Consider the following 21,273-nt stretch of genomic DNA (forward strand, 5'->3'; position numbering starts at 1 on the left):
TCACAGATCTTAGACACGGAGTTTCCTAGGAAAGTAGTAATTTCAACCCACTTAAAGCCATTATATTTTAGCTGACAAGCCAATTCATGGCTATAGTTTTAAAAACAGTCTCACTGACAACGTTCCAATGCTCTTTGGGTTTAAGCGTGTTTAACATACTAGACAGAAACTGTTTTTAAATGCTCCCACTGCCTCAACAGAATGCATTATTACCACAAACCTCCTATTGCATGACTTTCATGGGCTACGCTTTAAATATGAAAAAGAACTTGCTGCTCCAAACTAAAAAAATTACATTGTTGTTGATGGTAAGAGTTCAGATTTTTTTGGTTACCACCCTTTTACTGACCGAATCTTAAACAATTTTATTCTACAGTATTTTAAAAAATACAAAAAAGAACAAATACATTATCTTTTTACAGATTTGACCCATGCATAAATGAGAAATAATAGTGTTACAAGAATGGCTTGAAATGCCTGTAATTGTAAAGTCCAGTACAATGTTCTAAAAGTGCGATGACTAAACGCCACTTGAACTGAGCAACTCTAAAATGAGCTAAAGAGTATTTCTGAGGTTTTAAATTAGGACCATGCCATGATGCAAGTTCTTTGAGAGGAGAAGAAAAAAACAGAAAACCCATTGTACTTTAATAGTGCAAGAGAGCTGTTTTGTCCATATATGCTATACACATATTCTAAAATTAGACACTGAAACGAAATACAAAAAAAGCTTTAAACAATGTTAAAGTTTCAGATTTTGCTCCCCAAAAGCCTTATTGTATAACCAATTTCTGAAAGACAAGTGACCCAAAGCCTATTGTCAAGTCATGTAAGTGTGCCAACGAACCGACATAAAAGCCATCCATGAAAACCACAAACTCAGGCTGACAAAGTCTCAGTTGTTATTCCATTGTTAACAGCAAAATGTTGATCTCAGTTTTTAATGGCTTGTTTTTCAAGAGAACTGTTAGCTCTCTTCAAAGCTTTTGTATTCTTTAAAGAATATACTACATTAACAGGCGCAATAAAGGCGAGACTGTGCTCAGGTTGTAATTACTTATTTAATCCCTTCTGGCCCTTCTGGCTGTGATTAAGAAAGAAATTAGAGAGGCAGCTAGTGTTCTTATCTTCCATACGCTATTTGAAGAAGAGTTACTTTGGGTCACTCAGTTTGATGACTGTCAATTTCAACAGCTGAGAAAGTGGATTTTTTTTTATGCTATTATATCTGTATTTAAACTGGTGAAATTAAATTATTACTGGTGATTTTTTTACCACTTAACATTTATCATATTAATTCAGGCTGATCTCACCACTTATGAAACTGATTTTCATTTTTAAATAATCATTTTGAACTCTGAAGACTTCTGACCAGAGGCATTTTGGTCCAGCTTGTGATAACTGTTGCCACAATGACAGGCTGTTCGCCGTTAATTGCTATTTGAAAATATGCACTGCCGCAAGTAAACCAGCTAGCATTGGCCAGAACACCAGGCATAATCAAGCTATTGAGTATACATGTGTGACAAGGTATCAGATCAAGAAGACTGTGGATATATTCAACAAGTTTATGACATGATGCATGTTCAAGTATCTAATCAAAATCATACCTACAGCTCAACTTGTCTTCACCTTTGCCAACACAGGGTTTCTACATTACCGAAATCAACCCAAGGGTGGGTGTTAAAATACAAGAAAACTGTTTGGAGAAACCTAAGAGCCTTTTAATCGCTGGCCAAAGCCACACATTGAAATAATGTGGGGCGGCCGAACACAGAATTATATGTAGAGCAAACAGATTCGCATAGGTGGCTTTTTTTCTAAGTTTCTAAGTAGCAAATTAAACAAACTCCCAACCCAAACCTTGAAAATCATCGCCCGAGTCTCATAGCCCCTGGTGTTTGAACTTCAGTGTAGGTAGAGGCTTGTTTACACTGGACGTGATCCTTGATTAAAAGGAAGGAAAAAAGAAATCACTTTAATTTTCAATGGTCAGCCACCAAACCAAAATATCTTCTTTAACAAAATAATGTCATTGTAGTTATATCCAACAATCCCACTAGCCCAATTTTGCAATTTGTTGTAATCTCAGCTTTTAAGAGCTATTTTTAATTTCTGTTTAGGTTGTAAGGATGCCACATAGTATGAGATATTTCCCTTGTTCTTTAAAAGATTGGTATTATTTTTCCTCAAAAACTGCATTTCCAAAATAAGCTGCAAAGTCTGTTTCAACCCCACAAGAAAGGAACTGGAAGTCACTCCTGAGGGGGAAAAAAGAAAAGAAAAGAAACAAAAGATGTAGATTTACTGCATGATTGTAACAGGAAAACTACTGATTTATTTTCATTAAAATTATGCCATAGAAAACAATCTGTACACCTACAACATCAGCTTCCTCTCAGCTGCACTCATATAAAGTTTCTCTTCATAATATACCCAGTTTAATTTTAAAAAGTATTTACAAAAACCTATGTACATCTACATGAAGCAGCCAAAAGAAGCTCATTACAAGTACAGTAGACATGTTACACACTTAGGAGAGGCAAGAAAATTCCCTAACTTAAAAAATGTCACAGTATAAACTGACATTATGACTGGCTTTATGAATACAATTATCTTTTCTGCGGAAAGAAAGTTTTTTTTAAAACCTGCCAGACATTAGAGGTTATGCAGCTGCTTTTTAAAAGCTAAGAGTTACAAGCGTTTTGTTATCAAATTTTAATGTTTTTATTCAGCATATATAAAATGTATGTACATCTAAAAACTTCAAGAAAATAGTCCTATTATTCTAATTCGTATTTTTTACACTGAATCATGAATCAAAATATGTTTTGCCAGCTTCTGTTCGTGTGTGTCTGAGCACCTCCGGCAAATCCAGATGCAGTACATTTGCAATGCAGGCTCACCTGGCCCTTGCTTAAGACCACTTCACTCATCATGCAGTGAAATCGTAAACCGGCTTTCTGAGATGCATTTCATTTGCGGTTGACATTTTAAACTAGTGTTGACCTAGATGGTTACATTGTGAGGCGTGATTTTTTATTCAAGCCACAATACAATTCTGTGATAAACAGATTGTTCATTGCAGCATACACAAAAAATCTTTAAATTAAAAATGTAATTAAATTAAAACAAAGTTGGGTCCAACACTGCACTGATAGATCAGCGATGTCCTGTATTTTTGGGTGAATATGAAACCAGTCTTGCCTTGTTCTGAAATATAATTTTACTGGACTCTACTGTTAAAGCCGATTAGAAATCAGTTCACCCTTACTAGGTATTAAATTGCATTTTTTAAAACCCAGTAATAACGACTTAAACCTCTTTATTTTTTAATGTCTGTGTGGTCCGAGCCTCATGCATAATTGGCAGGGCGCACTTTCTCAAACCACAGGCTCAACCAATGACTGAGGCAAGGGTGCGCTTCTGTCTCACCTATCAGACTCCAAGGCTATTTTTTTCTGGACCACCGCGCTTATTGACAAGCTCCTGACACTGGCTGCAGTCCCACTGAAGCTGCACTTGGGGACCACGGAGAAAAGAGCAAGCTCGTCGATAAGCCCGAAGTACCGATCTCAGAAATAAGACAACTCTTCTTTCTCTCATGCCACCGTATTAATAGACCTCAAAGATATCTGGTGTCTTAGTTTTAAGATTCTTAAGAGAGATTTTTTTTTACTCACGGCTACCAATGTGTATCCATGAACATATATAATAATCTAGTCCACGCTGAAAAACTAAAAGTCAAATTTCATAGAAATCCTCTCTTTTCTGGCTGGGGTTTCTTATGGAAAGGTGAAAAGATGTTTATTATATTTTTTAGTATTAGTTTACATGTTCTTATTAATATCACCACTAGCATTACCCACGAACACAGTAGAACCATAGTAATTCATTTATAAAGAGATATTTTTTAGAAACTGCAAACTGAAAGAAGACAACAAAATACTAAGAACAATGCTTCTGCTTTTCTCTTAAAGGAAAAAAATAGTATCCACATTATTACAATTTAAGGCTTATTGATCACCACTGTAGATAAAATAGTTTAGACTCATTTTATTCAGGGGATAAAAGTAAGAAAAAAATTAGAAGTTCTCCAGGAGCTAACAGTAAGAGAAAAGATATTTTCTTGGTAATCTTGGTAATACAACAAAAGGACATGGGATCAGCAATAACAGAAGTGGAAATCCAGTCATTTGAGGAAAGGGGTTCCCTCTTTAATTAGACATGCATGTTAAAATTGTTTAAGATTGTTTTTCCAAGAAAAACTAAAATCACCTACCAGCATGGCCTTGGCAACAAAGTAAGTCGAATGTATATGTAAATTGTGCATATGTAAATATATGTCTATATAAAGTACATTATCTAACATATGGAGCAAATGCACTTTCTGCTGTTTGTTTTTTCAGTTGCATGTTTACAATACAGTTTATTAAGTGGTAGTTAACTGAGCATTGCATTGTGGGTGTGAAGTTTCCTGTTTTAGACTGGCCACATCCTCCACTGTCATTTGAGCTGAGTTTTCCGTGATTTTTATATCCATCTCTTTCAAAATAAGACAAAAATGGGGAAAAAAAAACTTAAGGAAACTGTGAAAGGTCTCTCATTTTATTTTTACAGCAAGTATTCTGCGGTGCTCTGAAACTATGTCAAATGAAAACATCTGCATTTTCTCAATTTTGCTTAAAAATAAGAATTGTCTCCATTTCCTGTTTTGTTACAGAAAGGAGTGTTCAAAAAATAAAATTAGCCAGATCAACAAAACCAGATTTGCTTGCAAACAAATAAAAGTAAATGAAATCAATATATAATCATTACAAACATTTGTGTAATGCATATAAATGAATGTGAAATATTTAAGTCATTCCTTACATGGAAATATAAATCCTAAATGTTAATGCATCATTTTAAAAAACATAAGTTATATATTAAAATTCTAAGTAATTCTTTCATGCTATCCTACTCCCTCAGCATTATAAAGTCAGTTTTCATAGAGCTGTTTTTTCAGCTGTAGTTTTAAAACATAAAGAAAATATTTGCTATACTCACTATTAATCTGTAGCACTTTTATCCACATAAAATTTGAAGAAAAGTCTCAAAAGTAACGAAGTTCACAGCTACTAACATCAAAGCTCACTTATCCATGAAGCATGAAAAATAATTACATACTTATAACAGTATGTTCTGTGTGATTATACATGCCACAACTTTACCACCACGTTTCAGCCACTTGTTTCCTATTGGGAATTCATGCTGACTTCTGTAAGACTTCAAGAAATTTCCTGAATCTGTCTTCATTCATGCTTTTATAACACACAAAAAAGTGGAGAATAGATTAATTATAAAAAGTTTCCTATTTAAATGCACATTTTTACATCTAAAAGAGTTTGATTCATTGATGTTTATGTGCCCAGCAGTGGCACTTCCCAACAATGGTATAGAGTAATTTATATCTGAGACACTATTTCTTCAACTACACTTTTTGACAATGTTATATCTTCTTAAGTTTTCAGAAAACACAAGGGGAGGGTTAGGCTTTCTCATAACCAATTTTAGCTACAAAGTGTGAATACTAATTTTTCTAACTCCACAGGCCTTTGTCAGAATAAGCATTCAAAAGTAAAACTACATTAAGGAGCAGAAACAAGTAACAAGAAAAATGAGTATCACAAGAAGACAGGAAGATGCAGCAAATCAGAAACAGAAGAGGTGTCTTGGGATATGAGAAAGGCTACTGAGGATTACAACACTGAAAAATGGCCCTGTTGTCTGTGTTTTCATTGGCACCGTCTTGATGAGATCTTCCTCGAGCATTGTAGAAGGAAGGTTGCTGATGCTGATGACAGGAGTGAGATTTTCTCCAATAAAAGTACCATGTAGGAAGATACACATATGTATACTTAAAACAATATACTGCAAATTCAATACATTCCAGAGGACTTTTATTGTGTGGTCTGATTTTACACAAGGCATTTTGTGTGACCTGAAAGAAAAAAAGACCAAATTGTTTGTCCACGTTTCCATTGGCACAGATTATTTTACTCAAAAAATCCATTGCTAATCTGATGTCATGCAAATAAAGGCAAAATAAGAGACTGATATGCAAATTACCTATACAGTACATAGACTTCTCATTTTTTCCCCCCGGAAGACCAGGAAATCCAACTTCACTGCACAGAGACAATTTGCAAAAGCGAATTTCACAGCAAAATCAGTGGGTGACATTTTGTTTCTGAAAAAATATGTTGATGACAGTATTAACCTGTGTAAATCTCCATATTTAACAAAGCCAATATTTGTAATGCCTCATACCTAGTTGTTTAATTAAAAAAATGAAAAGACCCATAAAACATGGTTTCAAAATGTATAGGGCAATTAATGTGATTAATACTGAATAGTATTAATTCTAAAACACAATTAAATTTAGTAGTTACTAATTGTTGTAGCAGTAAAATTAGTAGTTTAGTAGTTTTAGAAAGTTAAAGTTAGTATTTTAGTATAAAAATTAGTAGTCCAACCTAGGTACTACACATCATGATGGCAGAAAACTGGGTAATCTAGCAGATTTGTGCCAGACACCTTTTTTTCATGATTACATGACTGTCAGAAAACAAATTTATTGATATTTTCACATGAAGGCTAGGTTTCGATGTGGAAATGGGATTGAACTGTCTGTTTTTACCACTCATCTCTAAACTGAGTTTTTTTGCCAAAAACCTCATTCTCTTAAATGTTTCTACCAAACGTGCACACACATTTTCACTTCACGTAAACAATCATACATGGAAACTCTCCAACTGTATGTCAACAAATGACTTTTGTGAAATTTTGTGATAAAATGAAAAGCATTTTTTCACAGATTACAAATCACTTGGTTAAATTTAATGTGCCTTCCATGTGTTTGCTCTTTAATCAGTTGAGATTACATACATCTTTGAGATTAACATCTGTAATAAGATGTATAGTGTGTATATATAATAATATCTCATGAATATGTATCTATGAAAACAGTATATAGTGCTTTGTTGTGTCATTTACGGTGCTACAGTTTTCAGAAGCAAAGAAAAATTAATAATCCACAATAACGCATCTTCTCAATTGTGCACAGTGAGCAGTAAATGCTCACTGAAAATCCAATACTCCTTGCCCTGTTTGCTTCTTGCTCAAGACCCTACACATCAAGATTCCACTTCAATAGGCTAAACAAAGCAGCAATCAGACTCCATGGGATCATGTGCTTTTTTCCTGATGAATCAAGATTTAAAGGCTAATGAGAATCCTCTTTCATCAGTAATTGTTAATATTGTTACTCATGCTCTTTGAAATAAACCTTAAACTCAAGCAGGAGCCCACTTGCACATACTGTACATACTTGCTCTGTCACAAAAATAGCTGAAATAATTAGGTTCATTTTGAGTGCAGTTTGGGATTATGAACAAATCACCTCAAATTATGTTAAATCATGATTTTCAAATGTTGTATAGCCATGAATATCTGGCAAACATACACTTATATTGTATTATTTTAATATAAAACTGGAAGTAAGTCAGCTCCAAGTGATATTTCGAAAGACAAAATGTAATTTAATCTTAAGGGTAGAAATATATTTGGTAGCAAGATACTGTATATACCTGCTCAATTGCTGCTTTATAGTCAACCATGCATGGTTTACCCTGCTAATTATTCAGGCAGCCTGTAGGTAAAAAAAACCCACATGAACTCAGAACAGGTGATCAACCATGTTCTCTGGGAACCTTTCAGAAAGGACTAGAGAGTCATTTTGGTGAGAATTACACAAAAAGGTGTAAGTGCATTATGAATGTAAATCACTACAGACAATTTAGTGTCACACTCTATAAATCACAATTCCCAGTCTTAAAATATTTTATAATGCAAACTTTTATTCCTTAAACCATCTTGAATATCTGATTTTCAAGACATAAATTCATCATCCATTCTTTGCTACATAAGACATGAATTGGTACTACTGTATATACACAGATTAACAATCAAAACTGAGCTCCTCGGTGCACTGCACTGTAGCCCTCAGTGCACATACAGGCAAATAGACATGTTGCAGAATGACCTGCTATTATAGCAATGATTTTGCACTATTGGATTTTCACCTGTTTGGTTCACTGAAGCTCTCAGAGATGTGTCCTTCAGTTATGACCACAATGTCAAAAATAGCCAACGTCTAAAGGGCATCAATAACCTTGTGAAACTGGGGCAGAACAATACTTAAAAAAACTTTAAACCATTAAAAGGTCTAGAAAAAAAGGTCTTACCCAGTTGTGAAGTGCATTAGGTGCAAGATTCTTTTAAGTTATTCTCACGTGTATACAATACAGAATACCATACAAAACCCATAAAGTACTTCAGATCCATATAAGTAGATCTATAGACTTACAAATATAGATCCATATTTCTTAACATACAGTAGATAGGAAGATATAGAATATATACTGTATATAAAATATAGATATAAATGTATCTATTACACTGCTGTACTCATTGAACTATATCATCGTACACATATGGATTCACTTATCAGATATAATTGACGACACCCAAAATCTGGGTTCTAAACTACTGATGAGGGGCGTTTATATTCAGTTGAGCCTTCAATGAAAAGTCTAAACCATACAAAATTAAACTATAATTATTGGAAGGTTTTGTGGTAAGGGCTTAGGCTTTCTTAACGTGCTCCGCAATGGTTTGCATTATATTGTGTGCACAAGATGGGGCTTGAAATGGAATCACTGCTATTACTAATAAAAAAAAATCTAAAACAAGCTGAACTATAAACACTGTAAAATACTTAACAGGTTTTAAATGTTATTTATTTATATTGACTTTTGAAGAATGAGTAATCAAGCAGGAATACTGAATATGATCTTAACAACAACCCTTTTCTGTTAACCATGAACATGAAAAAAGGGTAAGTACAGCATATACCATACCGCACTACAGTACATAAAATATAATTCCAGAGGCTCAAAACTTAATTGTGACTGAACTTACAAAACTGTCCTGAAAGGGTTAACATAGTGGTGCATTTTGTTTCAAGTCTAAAAACAATTTAAGCACTTTTGGCAAGCAAAAGCAAAAACCCAAGTCATAAAGCACAATAAACAGAAGGGATAAAAACAAGCTGCAATACCTTCTACGGTGTCCTAATACCTGCATTTTTTTTACCTGCTTACACAAACATCTAAAGTCAGTGATCACAGACCTACTAATGTGCTGCCAAATAAGAGTCTCTTTGTGGCATGTGAAACAGACTGATGAATCACGGCTCTTAATTTTCATTATTCAACACTGCCAGCCCTTCCTGAAGGTAGTTTGCTAGACAGACATGATTTAAGGTTGCATACAGGAATCCCCAGGCTGTCACTTCGACAAGAGCCAATTACAGCACAGAGCACACCACTCAGGCAGCAAGCAGCCGGCAATCAGCACACAAAGTGAAGCGCTCTGCAATGAATAACAGAAGCAGAGAGAGTGAGCTGGGAGAGAAAAAGAGAGAGAGAAGAGAACACAGAAGGAAACCATCCACCCAGCAAATACGAAGCAGACCCCAGATTGCGGTGCAGTCCAGAGATGTAATTTACTGTAAATCATCACTGTTGTTCAGAATTTTACACAGCACCGGTGCCAGCCACTCTTCCAATGATATGATAACAGTGGAAGGCTACACTGCAAGAGAACACTTTCAAGCCCTGCTACCCATATGCTTCATCTGCGAGTGAGATTGAGAATTTTTAGCATTTGTACTCCCTCCAAATCCTCATGACTCATGTAAATTAAAAAAGTTGCATCCCTCTGGATGTCAGGAAGAGCTGTACCACGGGCCTTTTGTCAAAAAAAGAACAGCCACAACGGTAGGCTGTCCCACTTAACTTTGTGCTCTGATGTCACAACCACATGACCCAGCCTCTCCAGTAACAGCACATGAAGGAAAAAAAGAGAGTTTTAAAGCTTATGCCTTTTTGGATTGTGTGAATGCTTCATTCGCCTCACAAACAACCACAGAACCACAAGTGCGGTGCAAATTTTCTCCAGGACGGCAGAAAGAAGCCCCCGGTGTGTAAATGGTTAATCTCCGCAGGTCACTTCCAGTCACAGAGACCGACCAAGTCAGTAAGTACTCTAACCACACAGCCTATGCAGTAAATGCTGCTCCATCAAATATTTGTTCTTACTTTTCTTATTCTTTTTTTGCATGCTGCCTGTTATTTGTGGCTATACAAACTGTTGACAGCAAACGGCATACCTGTGTCTTGTGGATAAAGGCTGATTTTCTCTGATACAGTCTGTGTTTTCAGTTTAGGACTTCGAGGGTCATTGAAACCACAATAGGACAAGAATCTTTCAGAAAATAATCAAGAGGGGCTATGGCATCCAATAGTCTATTCAGCTCGGTAACACCATGTCAGCAAAACTTTTTCTGGGGTAAGTCTCCTTCCAATGTTTTTGTTTTAATTGTGAAATGTTTCAATTTTTCTGGTCATTCATGACAGCCTAACTGCAAGGCAGGGAAATAACTCAGACCTGTAGCAAGTTTAAATTACAGAGCTTTGATCACATCTTTAAATAATGTGGTGCATTAAAATAAAAGCTACTTCAAAAAAAAAAATGTCAATTTTATCATGTATATGTTTGCAAACATACTCAAAAGCTGACGTGTTTGTACAACTTAGAACTACATTCATGGAATGATGAAAAATATGCAATAGCGAGATTTCGAACAAGTATAAACATCCACTCTACAGCAATTTACAGACTAACATTAAAACAAGATGTTGAATATTTCTGTATAAAAGGAATGCAGGAATTGTTTGATATTTTAAGTTGGATTTGTGGGCATGTGGTTAGACCCCGGTACAGTCTAAGAGGTATTGCTCTGACCAACTCATAGCAGCTGTGTCACTCTTCTATCTGACCACTTACACAGTTTCTACTATTTGAAGGAAATTACCTAAATATTTAACCTAGCAACATCTTTCACGCACATTGCATTGCACTTTGAAAATCAGGCAGACTGTTACAAAAGTATAACCAACTGTATTTGGTTGCGCTTTTATAAATAAGACTAGGAAAGAAGGAACAGAAGTAAAATATATATTTCTCACCAGCACTTACTATAAATCTAGGAGAAAATAGTTAACTATGCGTTAAATTTATGGGAAAAACGTTCATAAATTGCATACTGTTTTAAGCTAATATCAGTTCTGGTGTTGAAAAATGTACTGTATAATTACAATATGTAATTTTATGTTGTACAGTACACAGCTGTGAAAATGATCACTTATGCTCTAAATATTAATTGCCTCAATTTTACATTTAAAGAAACCAGAACAAGACTGAGACAACGTAAATCAAAGTAACTATTCCAAACCTCGTACACTAAATTAGTACATTTGATGAGTAAGGTTGAGTAATCCTTCATATTGAGACACCTGTAATATTACATTGTAAGCATGAAATTTTGAAATAAAAATCAAAATGAGCATAAAAATCAAAACCTTTCTAAAACCATTCAAAGTAATTCTAAAATGACCATGGCTAGGATTTCTGCATCAATTCTTTTTTAAAAAACAAAACACAAACCAGCAAAGCACGAACCGCGGTTTTGCACTTACAGTATTTTTTCAATGACGTCCATCATGTTAAATATATAAAAGTTTTACATTTCTATAGTCACAGACTGTACAGCCAGGAAATTAAGTATAAGCTGTAAGCAAGTCTCTGTGGTTAAAACATCCTTTCCCCACCTCCTTCACACTTTTTAATTGGCTAGACTTTGCTGGTTAGTTTTGTCATCGGGCACTGATTTAAGATTAATACAAAACAAAAAAAAATGTACCCAAATAGCCAATTGAAGAGGAATAACTTACAATATTATATTAGAATCAAAGAACATACAATGACTTGTATGTAGCTTTAATTGTAATCAATAAGTAAAAATGCAGACTATGTAATAGCCCATACGGTCAAGTGGCAAAAAAGTAGCTAATGTAGTTCCAAGGGCAACAATTCACAAAATCTCACTAGGTGCCCAAAAGAAAGATCTTCTAGTAGGCGTAAAATAAAAGTTAAAGGCAAGGACGGAGAACATATTTTTTAACATAGTGTAACCTACTATTATAATTCAATGATGTCAAAATAAATTGTATGTACATAAAGTAATATAGATTCCTTATATTGCTTTGAGAAATATATAAAAATGCAACCGTAATGCAAATGTAACTACTTTAACCCAAATGATAAAATACTGATATATAAGAATAGATTCAGACAAAAATTACTTTAGCAAATGTTTTCAGTTAATAAAACTCAAAGGCAACGAGTTCCGATTTAACCCAATAAATGAAAATAAAGGCTCACCACTCTCCTCCTTTGCTGGAATGTAAAAAAGGATAGCGGAAGCATTTTATTAAGCAGTCAGTATCACTGAAGAACAGAAAGAGCTTTCTTTAATTACAAAACTTTGAATTCATAATAACATGTACAAACTTTTGCAAAATGCTCTTCAAAGGCTGTAGACTCTTTGGAGAAATCTGGTACAACAGTACCAGAACTAAGGATAAACTCCAATCACTGGGCTTGCTAAGACTGCTTCTTTGATCACATCATTTTCATTTTTTCCTTAAGTTAAAAAGGTATTCATGTACAATTCAAATATTTTTTCTTTCTGGGTTAATAAAAAGCAGCATTTTATTTAGAGCACAGTAAGAACTTACAAAAAGTATGTTGCCATTCACAAGGACCCAGTGCGGACAATTTCATACGTGCTTTAAATTTACAATACCATTTTGCTACAAGGACAAATCCCTACTGGCAAATCAATTTCACTATAAAAATAATACAACAAAAAACAAAAAAGTAACTGCAATTTATACTGGTGGAAAAACAGAAGATAAAGTTCTGGTGAAGGTGAACAATTTCACGAATGCACAGAACAGAAAAGATGAGTCTTGTGAGGTCAATTTTAGCCTTTGGGAATTGAGATTACACTTTATTAACAAAAGGGCAGTACAGATGTTATTTAAGGTCTCTCCGGTATTTTTAACCATTGCTAATCAATTACAAACATGTTCAAGAGCTCTGAGGTCCATGTGCTTTTAATTTATAACTGTGGTGGTCTAAATCTCTGAATACTGTGGGTTAATTCATTTAATTTGCTATCACAACTTTACTTGGGAAAACAAAAGCAAGGAGTAAGAGAAATGTGACCTACGCTCCTAAGGTTTAATAAGAACAAGAAATGCAAAGTTGCAGTCTCCATTATTAACAGTAAGGTTAAAGGTTAATGAAACAAGGGGGGAAAAAGTGTGAAGAACATCACAAAACCCAAGTTCACCAAATTCCTGTTCAGCCAAAGAAAACAAAGGAAGTTCAGAACTGAATTTTTTAAGGCTCATAGCATCTTTACTTGGCTTTGTTGGTAGGCAGCAGCAGTTACTGCAGCAATGCTGTATTGTAACATTAAACATGAAAATGCAACCTCTAGACAATACAAAGAGCTTAACTCATGGATATTTTAATTACCTAAATTAACTTAGGTCATTTTAAATTTGTGTGCACACCTGCTGTAACTTGCTCATTCTTAGTCTAAAATACATAATCCTCATCTGTGTTCTCCCACTAAGGCGGTTTTTATAGTGTATGCTGAAAAGCTGATTACACAAACTATTATTTCCAAAAGGCAAGCACGTCACCTTTTTTCCTCTTACACTTAATGCAATACTGAAAATCCACTATTACCAAAAAGTTTTTAATTTTTTAAAATATATCCATCAAGTCTTCTCTCCAGCTGTTTATATCAACAAGACAAGAGTCCATTTTAGCTTGTGTGGACAAACACTAAATCGTATTCAATTTAACTTGGCTTTAACATCAAGAAAAGCAATTGCCTGGATAAATTTTTATAACTTCACATATTGGCAGCAGAGGACTCATAATAATCTTCACCATGTGTGGCATTCATCGTCTGAAATGTAGCCGATACAGCCGATCATATACATTTTTCTCAAGCTGGGTTTGCCACTAGACGGCAAACTTTAATTTTTTTCTTGCTATTATAATCATCTATTAACAATTAAGCCAAGTCAGCGATATCATTTAGGGATGGAGACAAAAACAGAACATGCACATATGGAAAAAAATGATTAAAGCAACTTGGATTATTGGGCAAATTTGGAAGCTTTTAGGAAAATTAGTAGAAAACCAAAAATCATTTGCTAGTAACCCAATACATACTTCGAAGAAAGACTCCATTGCATAAAACCATGACTTAGTTCTGACCACAGGTCTTCATCTTCAGTCATGAGTAGACATCTTAAAAGAAAACCAGACACCCCTCTTTCCATCGCACAACCCCAACAAGGAACGTTAGTAATCAATAGGTAATCTGAAATTCAGATGAAATCTCATAACTGTAGCAGCTACCGTATAGACAGCCCTTAAACGTGCTTTAAGTTAAAGACTGCCTGTGCAAATTGTACTATACAAAGAATGTTTTTTTTTAATGTTAAGCTGCCTGAACCACTATATTTTACATTCACTTTATCATCGTTACTCTTAATACAATTGCTGTAGCAATTCTTTGTCAACTCTGCTGATCTTTGTATTGTTGAAAATGCACACTGTAAAGTACATACATGCACACAGTGAAATGTTTGCAGCTGTCTTTTAAATTTCTTAAATGTAAATAGCTGTTCCTATCTAAGAACATCCTTTGCAGATCATAAATGCCTTACTCCTGCTTATGTCAATGCTAAAAGACAAATACCATACACTGTATATTATAACCATATATTATATATACAGTACGTACACACCATATACCATACTCAACATCGTCCTAAAAACACAACTTATATGTTTGTGGTGTTGCTTGTTTAAAGATTAAAAACATTATGCTGGACTCTGCAATACCACAACATAAAACTTGCATAAACCTGTATTATTTTTCTCACAATTTGTTTTTATTGTATAGCATTTAAACACTGCAACAGATGTCTATTAAGCATACACTGAACAATGCCACCTTCAGCTTTAATTATAATCTACTTCATACAGTATTGCCCATCTTTAAGCACAAAACATAATTTTATATAACTGCAATATTATCTAAAAAATATTTATGAGGACTCAAAAATTCAAACTACAATTTATTTCCAGACCAAAAATCAGCTGCTAACAAAAATATTCAGGGGTGTTTTGGGCAAATTTATTTAATTATGCCACTTTAGGACATGTAGGTAAAAACATGGAAAAGCAATACAGTAATTTTATATAATGGAAATATTTGCATTTTTTCTTCAGCGACAGTCTATGTTGCCACACAAATGCATTTTTCAGAGTACATTTCTCTGGGTCTGTCTTCATCACAAAACCTATAAGAAAAAAAGTTCTTGACCACCTTGAATTCCAAAGCATGTCAAAATTGTCATTTTAATCAACTTAATTTTATTTACCAACTTTATTATATATTTAGATTTTGTACTTATTACAAAGTGCTTCAGGATTATCAAACACTGTTCAAAGCTAGGCCAAACAACTACTTTTGCTACATTTATTTGCGTCTACAAGAAAAAAAATATAGAAAACAGTCGGTCATATAGAAAACTGTAACCATAATGGACATTAGTGAATTAAAGTTATACTATACCCCATAGTGCAAAACAATAATATCAATTTTTACAGAGAAATGTATACTATGTTTTAGAAACTTTTTTGTTAATGAATTTTAATTATTATAGATTAGACGACATTAAATACACCAATATTTTTTAAATATAACTGTCTTCTAGCATATTCCTTTCAATCTGGAATAAAAAGAAAAGCATTGAAGAATCATTTTTGGGGGCCATTAAAATTAAAATCAGGTACCTGTATATTTCTAAAAATCTAAAAGTCGCTGATTATTAATTTACTATGAACCTACGGTATACCCCGCAAAAGTATACAAAACATTGCAAATAAGGAATTCATGAAAAAGTTTAAGGCACACAGCTACTATAGTAAAACGGCAGGAACTCTCATCGTGCCATTGCGGAGAAACATGGTTTGAACTGCTTCTGTCACTCAGACAAAGACTGCTGGAAACTTTCCGGATTATTTAATAGGAATAATTGTAATAAATCTATTTTGAGTTTTTTTAAAGGAAAATCTTGAATATCAATATAAAGATACTACCATAAAAAGTTGTTGAAATTATGTTTTTGTGATTCAGACTTTTCAAAGAAAAATATTATTGAAAAAAAACTAAAGAAATCACTGAGCAACATAAACAATTAATAATAAATTATTATGATTAAAGGCTAACTGCCAACTGCTGGTCCTGGAGGGAGCTTGCTTAAGTCAAAGCCTGCTGTTCTTCAGTTTAAAACCCATCCAAGCTCATTTGTATTGTGATGATTGCTTTCATTTTACATATGCAGACACGTGTATCAGTCTAACCACAGTTTATTTGCTCTCCACTTCACGTAAAGGATACATCAAGCAATCACAGCATAATAAGGGCAGCATACAGTCTATCTGTAAATTAATGTTTTGTCTTCAGTTTCAACAGCTTGTAGAGTCTAAACTGCTTTCCTTCTTATTTAAACACTGAATGCAGTAAAAGAAAAGCAGGGACCAGTAATCCTTGCTGTGTATTTGCTTTTGGTATCCATTTCAATAACTTATCACAGAAAAAAGAAAGTACATAAACTAAAACTATTTCCTTTCCCTCTCTCTTTACATATCACTGCTCTGAAAATGCCAAGCAAAAATTGGTATTGACAGTTTTTATACTATTTTTTCAGTCATTTCAAGATCCCCACACAAGTGAAATGAAAATATTAAAACAGTGTAAGAAAAACTAAAACAGTCAACCTAAGGATATAATATGCCATACCTTTGAAATTTTACAATCTTTTGTTCCAGACATGAAAGAATGAAGCTTATTTAAGACACAATGAAGTCTTCTTTGTCTAACAGGCTTTCACATAATTATTTCATAACATTGCATAAGAAGCTCTACTGTTGAAAAATGAATCCACCCCCAGTCTAAGTATAAAAAATGATATGTATGACTTACTTCTGAAAAGATTTTAAACGTTTTGAGTATGTTAGAATAAGCACATATATTTTAACCTGTACTACAACATCTTAGTACAGTAACCTACCTTGTTCATTTTTTATTTTCTTTTGCTGTTTCTTTTGGAAGGCAACAAACAGGTCTTATTGAAACAAAATCTGGATATACAACCACCAGTGGTTATACTGAGAATAGGTTGTCAAAAATCTCTCCTAGTCACGTTTTGGATCTCAGGAAATTCTAGCGTGAAGCTCTGCAGGCTAATAGCATTTTCTAGAAGAAATATTTTATGTGGAAGTGCAAGGGCTATGACTCCTGTTAGCTGTTTTGATTCTACCATAATGAACTGATCCAGAAACTGAGGGGTACCCTAAACAAGGCACTACCTGTTCTGGTGCAGCATAGGAAAAGAGCCAAATCTTTTTCCCTTATTGATTTAACCTTTTCAGGAATGTTGAATATTCTTAGACTGAGGCATTACTTTAAAATATTTATAATATGATATACACAAGGGTTATAAGAAAGAAAAAGGAATGAGAAGAGTCTATGGCTCCCAACAATGCCTGTGTACTGCACTACAATTTGTCAATATAAGGTCCAAAGGTCTTTCCAGTTACAGTTCAGTAATGAGTGTATAAAAATGGTACAACTAGCATCTGAAATGGTTTTATTCATAAGAATTATTCTTGTGTCATCAGGTAAGAAGAAGGCAAAATAAAGTTCTGTATTTTTAAACCAAATTGTGCATGCTGAGATGGGGTTTTATACAGTATATCAAATGGCACATTTATCAGATAAACATTTTAAACATGTGCCTTTATACACACACATTTAATTTACAGAGCACTTGCAAATCATTCCAGAACATAATTTTAACAGTGCAAGGATGACTTCTTCCTTCTTTAAAGATGTGAAACACATGCAGACAGTTCGATTTCAGATTTTGCCAAGTATTAAGAAATTGTGGTTAAAGGAACACAATTCCAGGTTAAAGAATTTACTGTACCAGTAAGATGACTGCAATCTGTTAAATACAGCTCCTATGGCAGTTCCCTACTCAGATTAGTCTATTGTTAACCTTTTCAGATTCCAAAAAATGAATTTCCTAAAACACTGCTTCTTTGAAAATATTCAGGTTCTAACTATGCAACTGTTTCATAACATTTGAAACTTTTGGATGAGTGAAGAAAGAAGTTTCCTCCAGAACAAAATGCTCTAAAACTTAATTTTAATTTCTCTGAGCAATGCTTTATGCCACTTGGCTCTTGGTAAATATTATTTCTCTCCCCAGCATGTATAGTGCTTTTTCAAATACATTTTCGTATACTTGCCATTATGTCTGTTACTCTTATATTTCAAGTGAATAATTTATTTATTATAAATGTAATTCTTATTCATAAATAAGGTAAAAATCATTTTTCACAAAGAGAGCTATTTTTGCTACTGGCACACTTGTCAGTGCCAAAACGTATATTTAACAAAATTAACAAAAGTGATCTTTCAACACAATGTCTCTTAAATGATCAAAATAGCAGTGAATCTGGATCAGCGCAAAAATCTTGCCCAGATACTGTACCACCAGGGAAATGTAAAGAACAGTGTGTCTGTCTTACTTACTAAAGCGAAGCCCTTCAAAAAGAAAACAGCAAGTGCAGTCTTTGCAGGACATTGGAAAATTCTGTTTTACAGCTATGGGTCAGTTTTCAAGAATCCAAGTGTATAATTTTAGCACACAGCACACTTTGCCAACACACCAAACATCTAATTAAACTGAACACAGTGATTATTTTGTTATAGCGTAACATAAACGCTCAGGCAAAGGTTAAATCATAACAGAAACACACACTCACATACATAAATATATGAGTCCCTTCACTAATATTTATAAGAAATATCGATCTTCTACAATTTGTGGCACATTATGGCAGAAAACTACAGCACTGCAACTCACGTTTTCATTACCAAGGGAACACTTAAAGTCATTAAAACCCAAACATGAAAACACTACTTCTTCCACTTGAACAACAGTTAAATTGTCATGTTACATCAAGCGTTCTATTTTCCCATTAAAGTTACATACAGTACAGTCATTGAAAAAGCCTCAACAACTTGTTTTCTTCTAGAAGGGCTATAGACTAAAGTGCACTGTGAACCATGATGAGTTCATTCTCGTGTGCTATACTCTGCACACAAAGCATCACCTAGTGATCTTCCATAGCAGAGCAGATGCTTGTCATCACTACACAACTTACAACTTTTACCCATAACTGGGGTTACGCATGTACAAAAAACAAAAGCATGAGCGCTGCAGTCGGTGCAAGGAACCAAGCATAGGGGAGTGTAAAAATGCATTTGAATCACCTATTCTGGTTCTCTTGAATGTGATTATCTAGCCTTAATGAAAAAACAGTATGAATCACAAAAGCATAGAATTTACAAGATAAGGGACTACAATACAACATATCAAATGCTCACCTTAGAGAATGAGCAGGCATTAAAGACAAAACTTCATGAAACCCTTTCAAAGTAATTTGACCACACTGATGAGTGTGCACAGCAGATCAGTTTGCACTACTAAGCCACATATAAGTGCAACACATGAGAACCCCCAGAGCACCAGAGTAATGCAGGCAGCATCCATCTGGTAGTGTGTAGGCGGTTATATACTATTCTTTTACGCTTTGCTTTAAACAAAAGGCAAGTAACAGACGTGATAACATTTCTTCGTCATTACACAGTGCTGAATCAGAGACCAGCACCTGTGTGAAGCTCATAAATACAAAAGCTTTCAAGACAAAAAAGGGTGAAATAAAATAGGTAGGAAAAAGAGCAAGAGTGTGTACTGGCATTATTATGAGGCTTAAGCTTTGAAGTGGATTGGTATATTTTGTCTGTTCTCATTAAATGTCTTCGGGGGAATGCAGAGTGAGTAATCTTTGTGTCTTGTTATCACCCAGAGCCATAAAGCTGCTCCTCCAGTAGACAGAATTCCTTCTGTGCTACTCACTAAGCTCTAACAACATTATAGTGACAATAGCAGAATTTGGGATGCAGGAGAAAACCACAGCAGCACCCCTGTCCTACCTTTAGTTTGTAGAATTGTCGGGATATGCTAGCTTTGCACCACTCTGTCAATGTCAAAGAACATTACAACCAAAAGAATGTTAAGCATTTGTGATAAATATCCTCGGTACTTTTGTGTTGGTTGAGTGTTAAGTATTTCACTGTACAATATCATAAAGAGTTAGGTGTTACCCTCTGGTATGTAATCTGTCTGTGGCACATCAAAACGCTCATTAAGTGTGGTAGACAGCACAAGTCCCAAGAGCTGACAACAATCAATGCAAAACAAAAACTAAATAAATCTATGGTTGTTATCAAGCTTTTTCAGTTTTTAAATAAAGGTTAGCTGGAAAAAATTAAAACTTTATAACGGAAGCTTGAGACTTGTCGAGTTTTTTTTTAAACTCAAGTAAATCCTTATTTTAGGGGGTAGTAGCTTTGTATTGTTTTCTGAAGAAAGTCATGGGAAAGCAGAGACATGCTGACATGCATTTCAGTTCTTTCTTCTGGGATTTGCTGTACTAAAAAGGCATAATTCCAATTCCAAAACAAAAATACTAAACTAAATATCTGTCTCCAAAGCTTTGTTCTTCTTGACAAACAATGGTGTTGACTCACAGGACGCATGAAGGTGCTATAGTTACTGTTTAGCAATCAGCATCTCATTTCAATGTGGAGTCTTTAAAGTGTGAATAAAAGACTTTCAGATCTCTCATTGTTTTTAACTGGAATTGATTCTGAATCATTCTCACGGAAATAGGACAGCCGTTCATTGCAACTCAAAAACTTTGAAAACACTGAATAAATGATCCTGAATTAATAACGCGGTCATCCCCAAGGAAATGGGTACTATCTGCTAAATCTTTTCTCATTATGGTAAGGTTTTCTAAACCCAGGAAAGACTCTTAAAAAGCTTTTGTTAAAACAAAGTGAAGGCAATGATTCACCGGTCGTTATTTCTAAGTTTGTACAAAGCTTCATAAACTGCTGAACTTTAATGGGTGAAAAACAACGTAGACAAAAACAAAACAGACAATAAAGGCTTTGTTTTTGACTACTGGTTTTTAAGCACATGTAGCTATCATTTTGCTGACAAATGCTGCATACAAGAACAGACG

At 34.3% G+C, this 21,273-nt stretch overlaps 2 protein-coding genes across 15 annotated transcripts in view; one reads left to right on the plus strand and one right to left on the minus strand.

The window, feature by feature from the left end:
• The window catches only part of supt3h (SPT3 homolog, SAGA and STAGA complex component), a 229,535-nt gene that overhangs the window by 178,944 nt on the left and 29,318 nt on the right, over window positions 1-21,273 (minus strand). The window contains exon 1 of one of the 11 annotated variants that reach the window (XM_069179565.1): window positions 17,181-17,199. The exons of 9 other annotated variants lie outside the window; for them this stretch is intronic. Coding sequence is in view for 1 of the 2 variants with exons in the window: in XM_069179557.1 (XP_069035658.1) it covers window positions 11,646-11,671 (26 nt within the window). In the remaining variant the exon portion in view is untranslated. Of the gene's footprint in view, window positions 1-11,645; window positions 11,685-17,180; window positions 17,200-21,273 lie in introns of those variants that run through there. One more of the 11 variants, XM_069179557.1, reaches the window with a different exon arrangement.
• Window positions 10,014-21,273, plus strand: part of runx2a (RUNX family transcription factor 2a) — a 99,246-nt gene continuing 87,986 nt past the window's right edge. For all 4 annotated transcript variants that reach the window (XM_015345862.2, XM_006625668.3, XM_015345882.2 and 1 more), the window contains exons 1-2: window positions 10,014-10,143; window positions 10,329-10,455. In XM_015345862.2, coding sequence (XP_015201348.1) covers window positions 10,398-10,455 — 58 coding nt within the window. In that variant the 5' untranslated portion in view covers window positions 10,014-10,143; window positions 10,329-10,397. The remainder of the gene's footprint in view (window positions 10,144-10,328; window positions 10,456-21,273) is intronic.

This window comes from Lepisosteus oculatus, chromosome 2, assembly GCF_040954835.1.
Source record: "Lepisosteus oculatus isolate fLepOcu1 chromosome 2, fLepOcu1.hap2, whole genome shotgun sequence".
Lineage (NCBI taxonomy): Eukaryota > Metazoa > Chordata > Actinopteri > Semionotiformes > Lepisosteidae > Lepisosteus > Lepisosteus oculatus.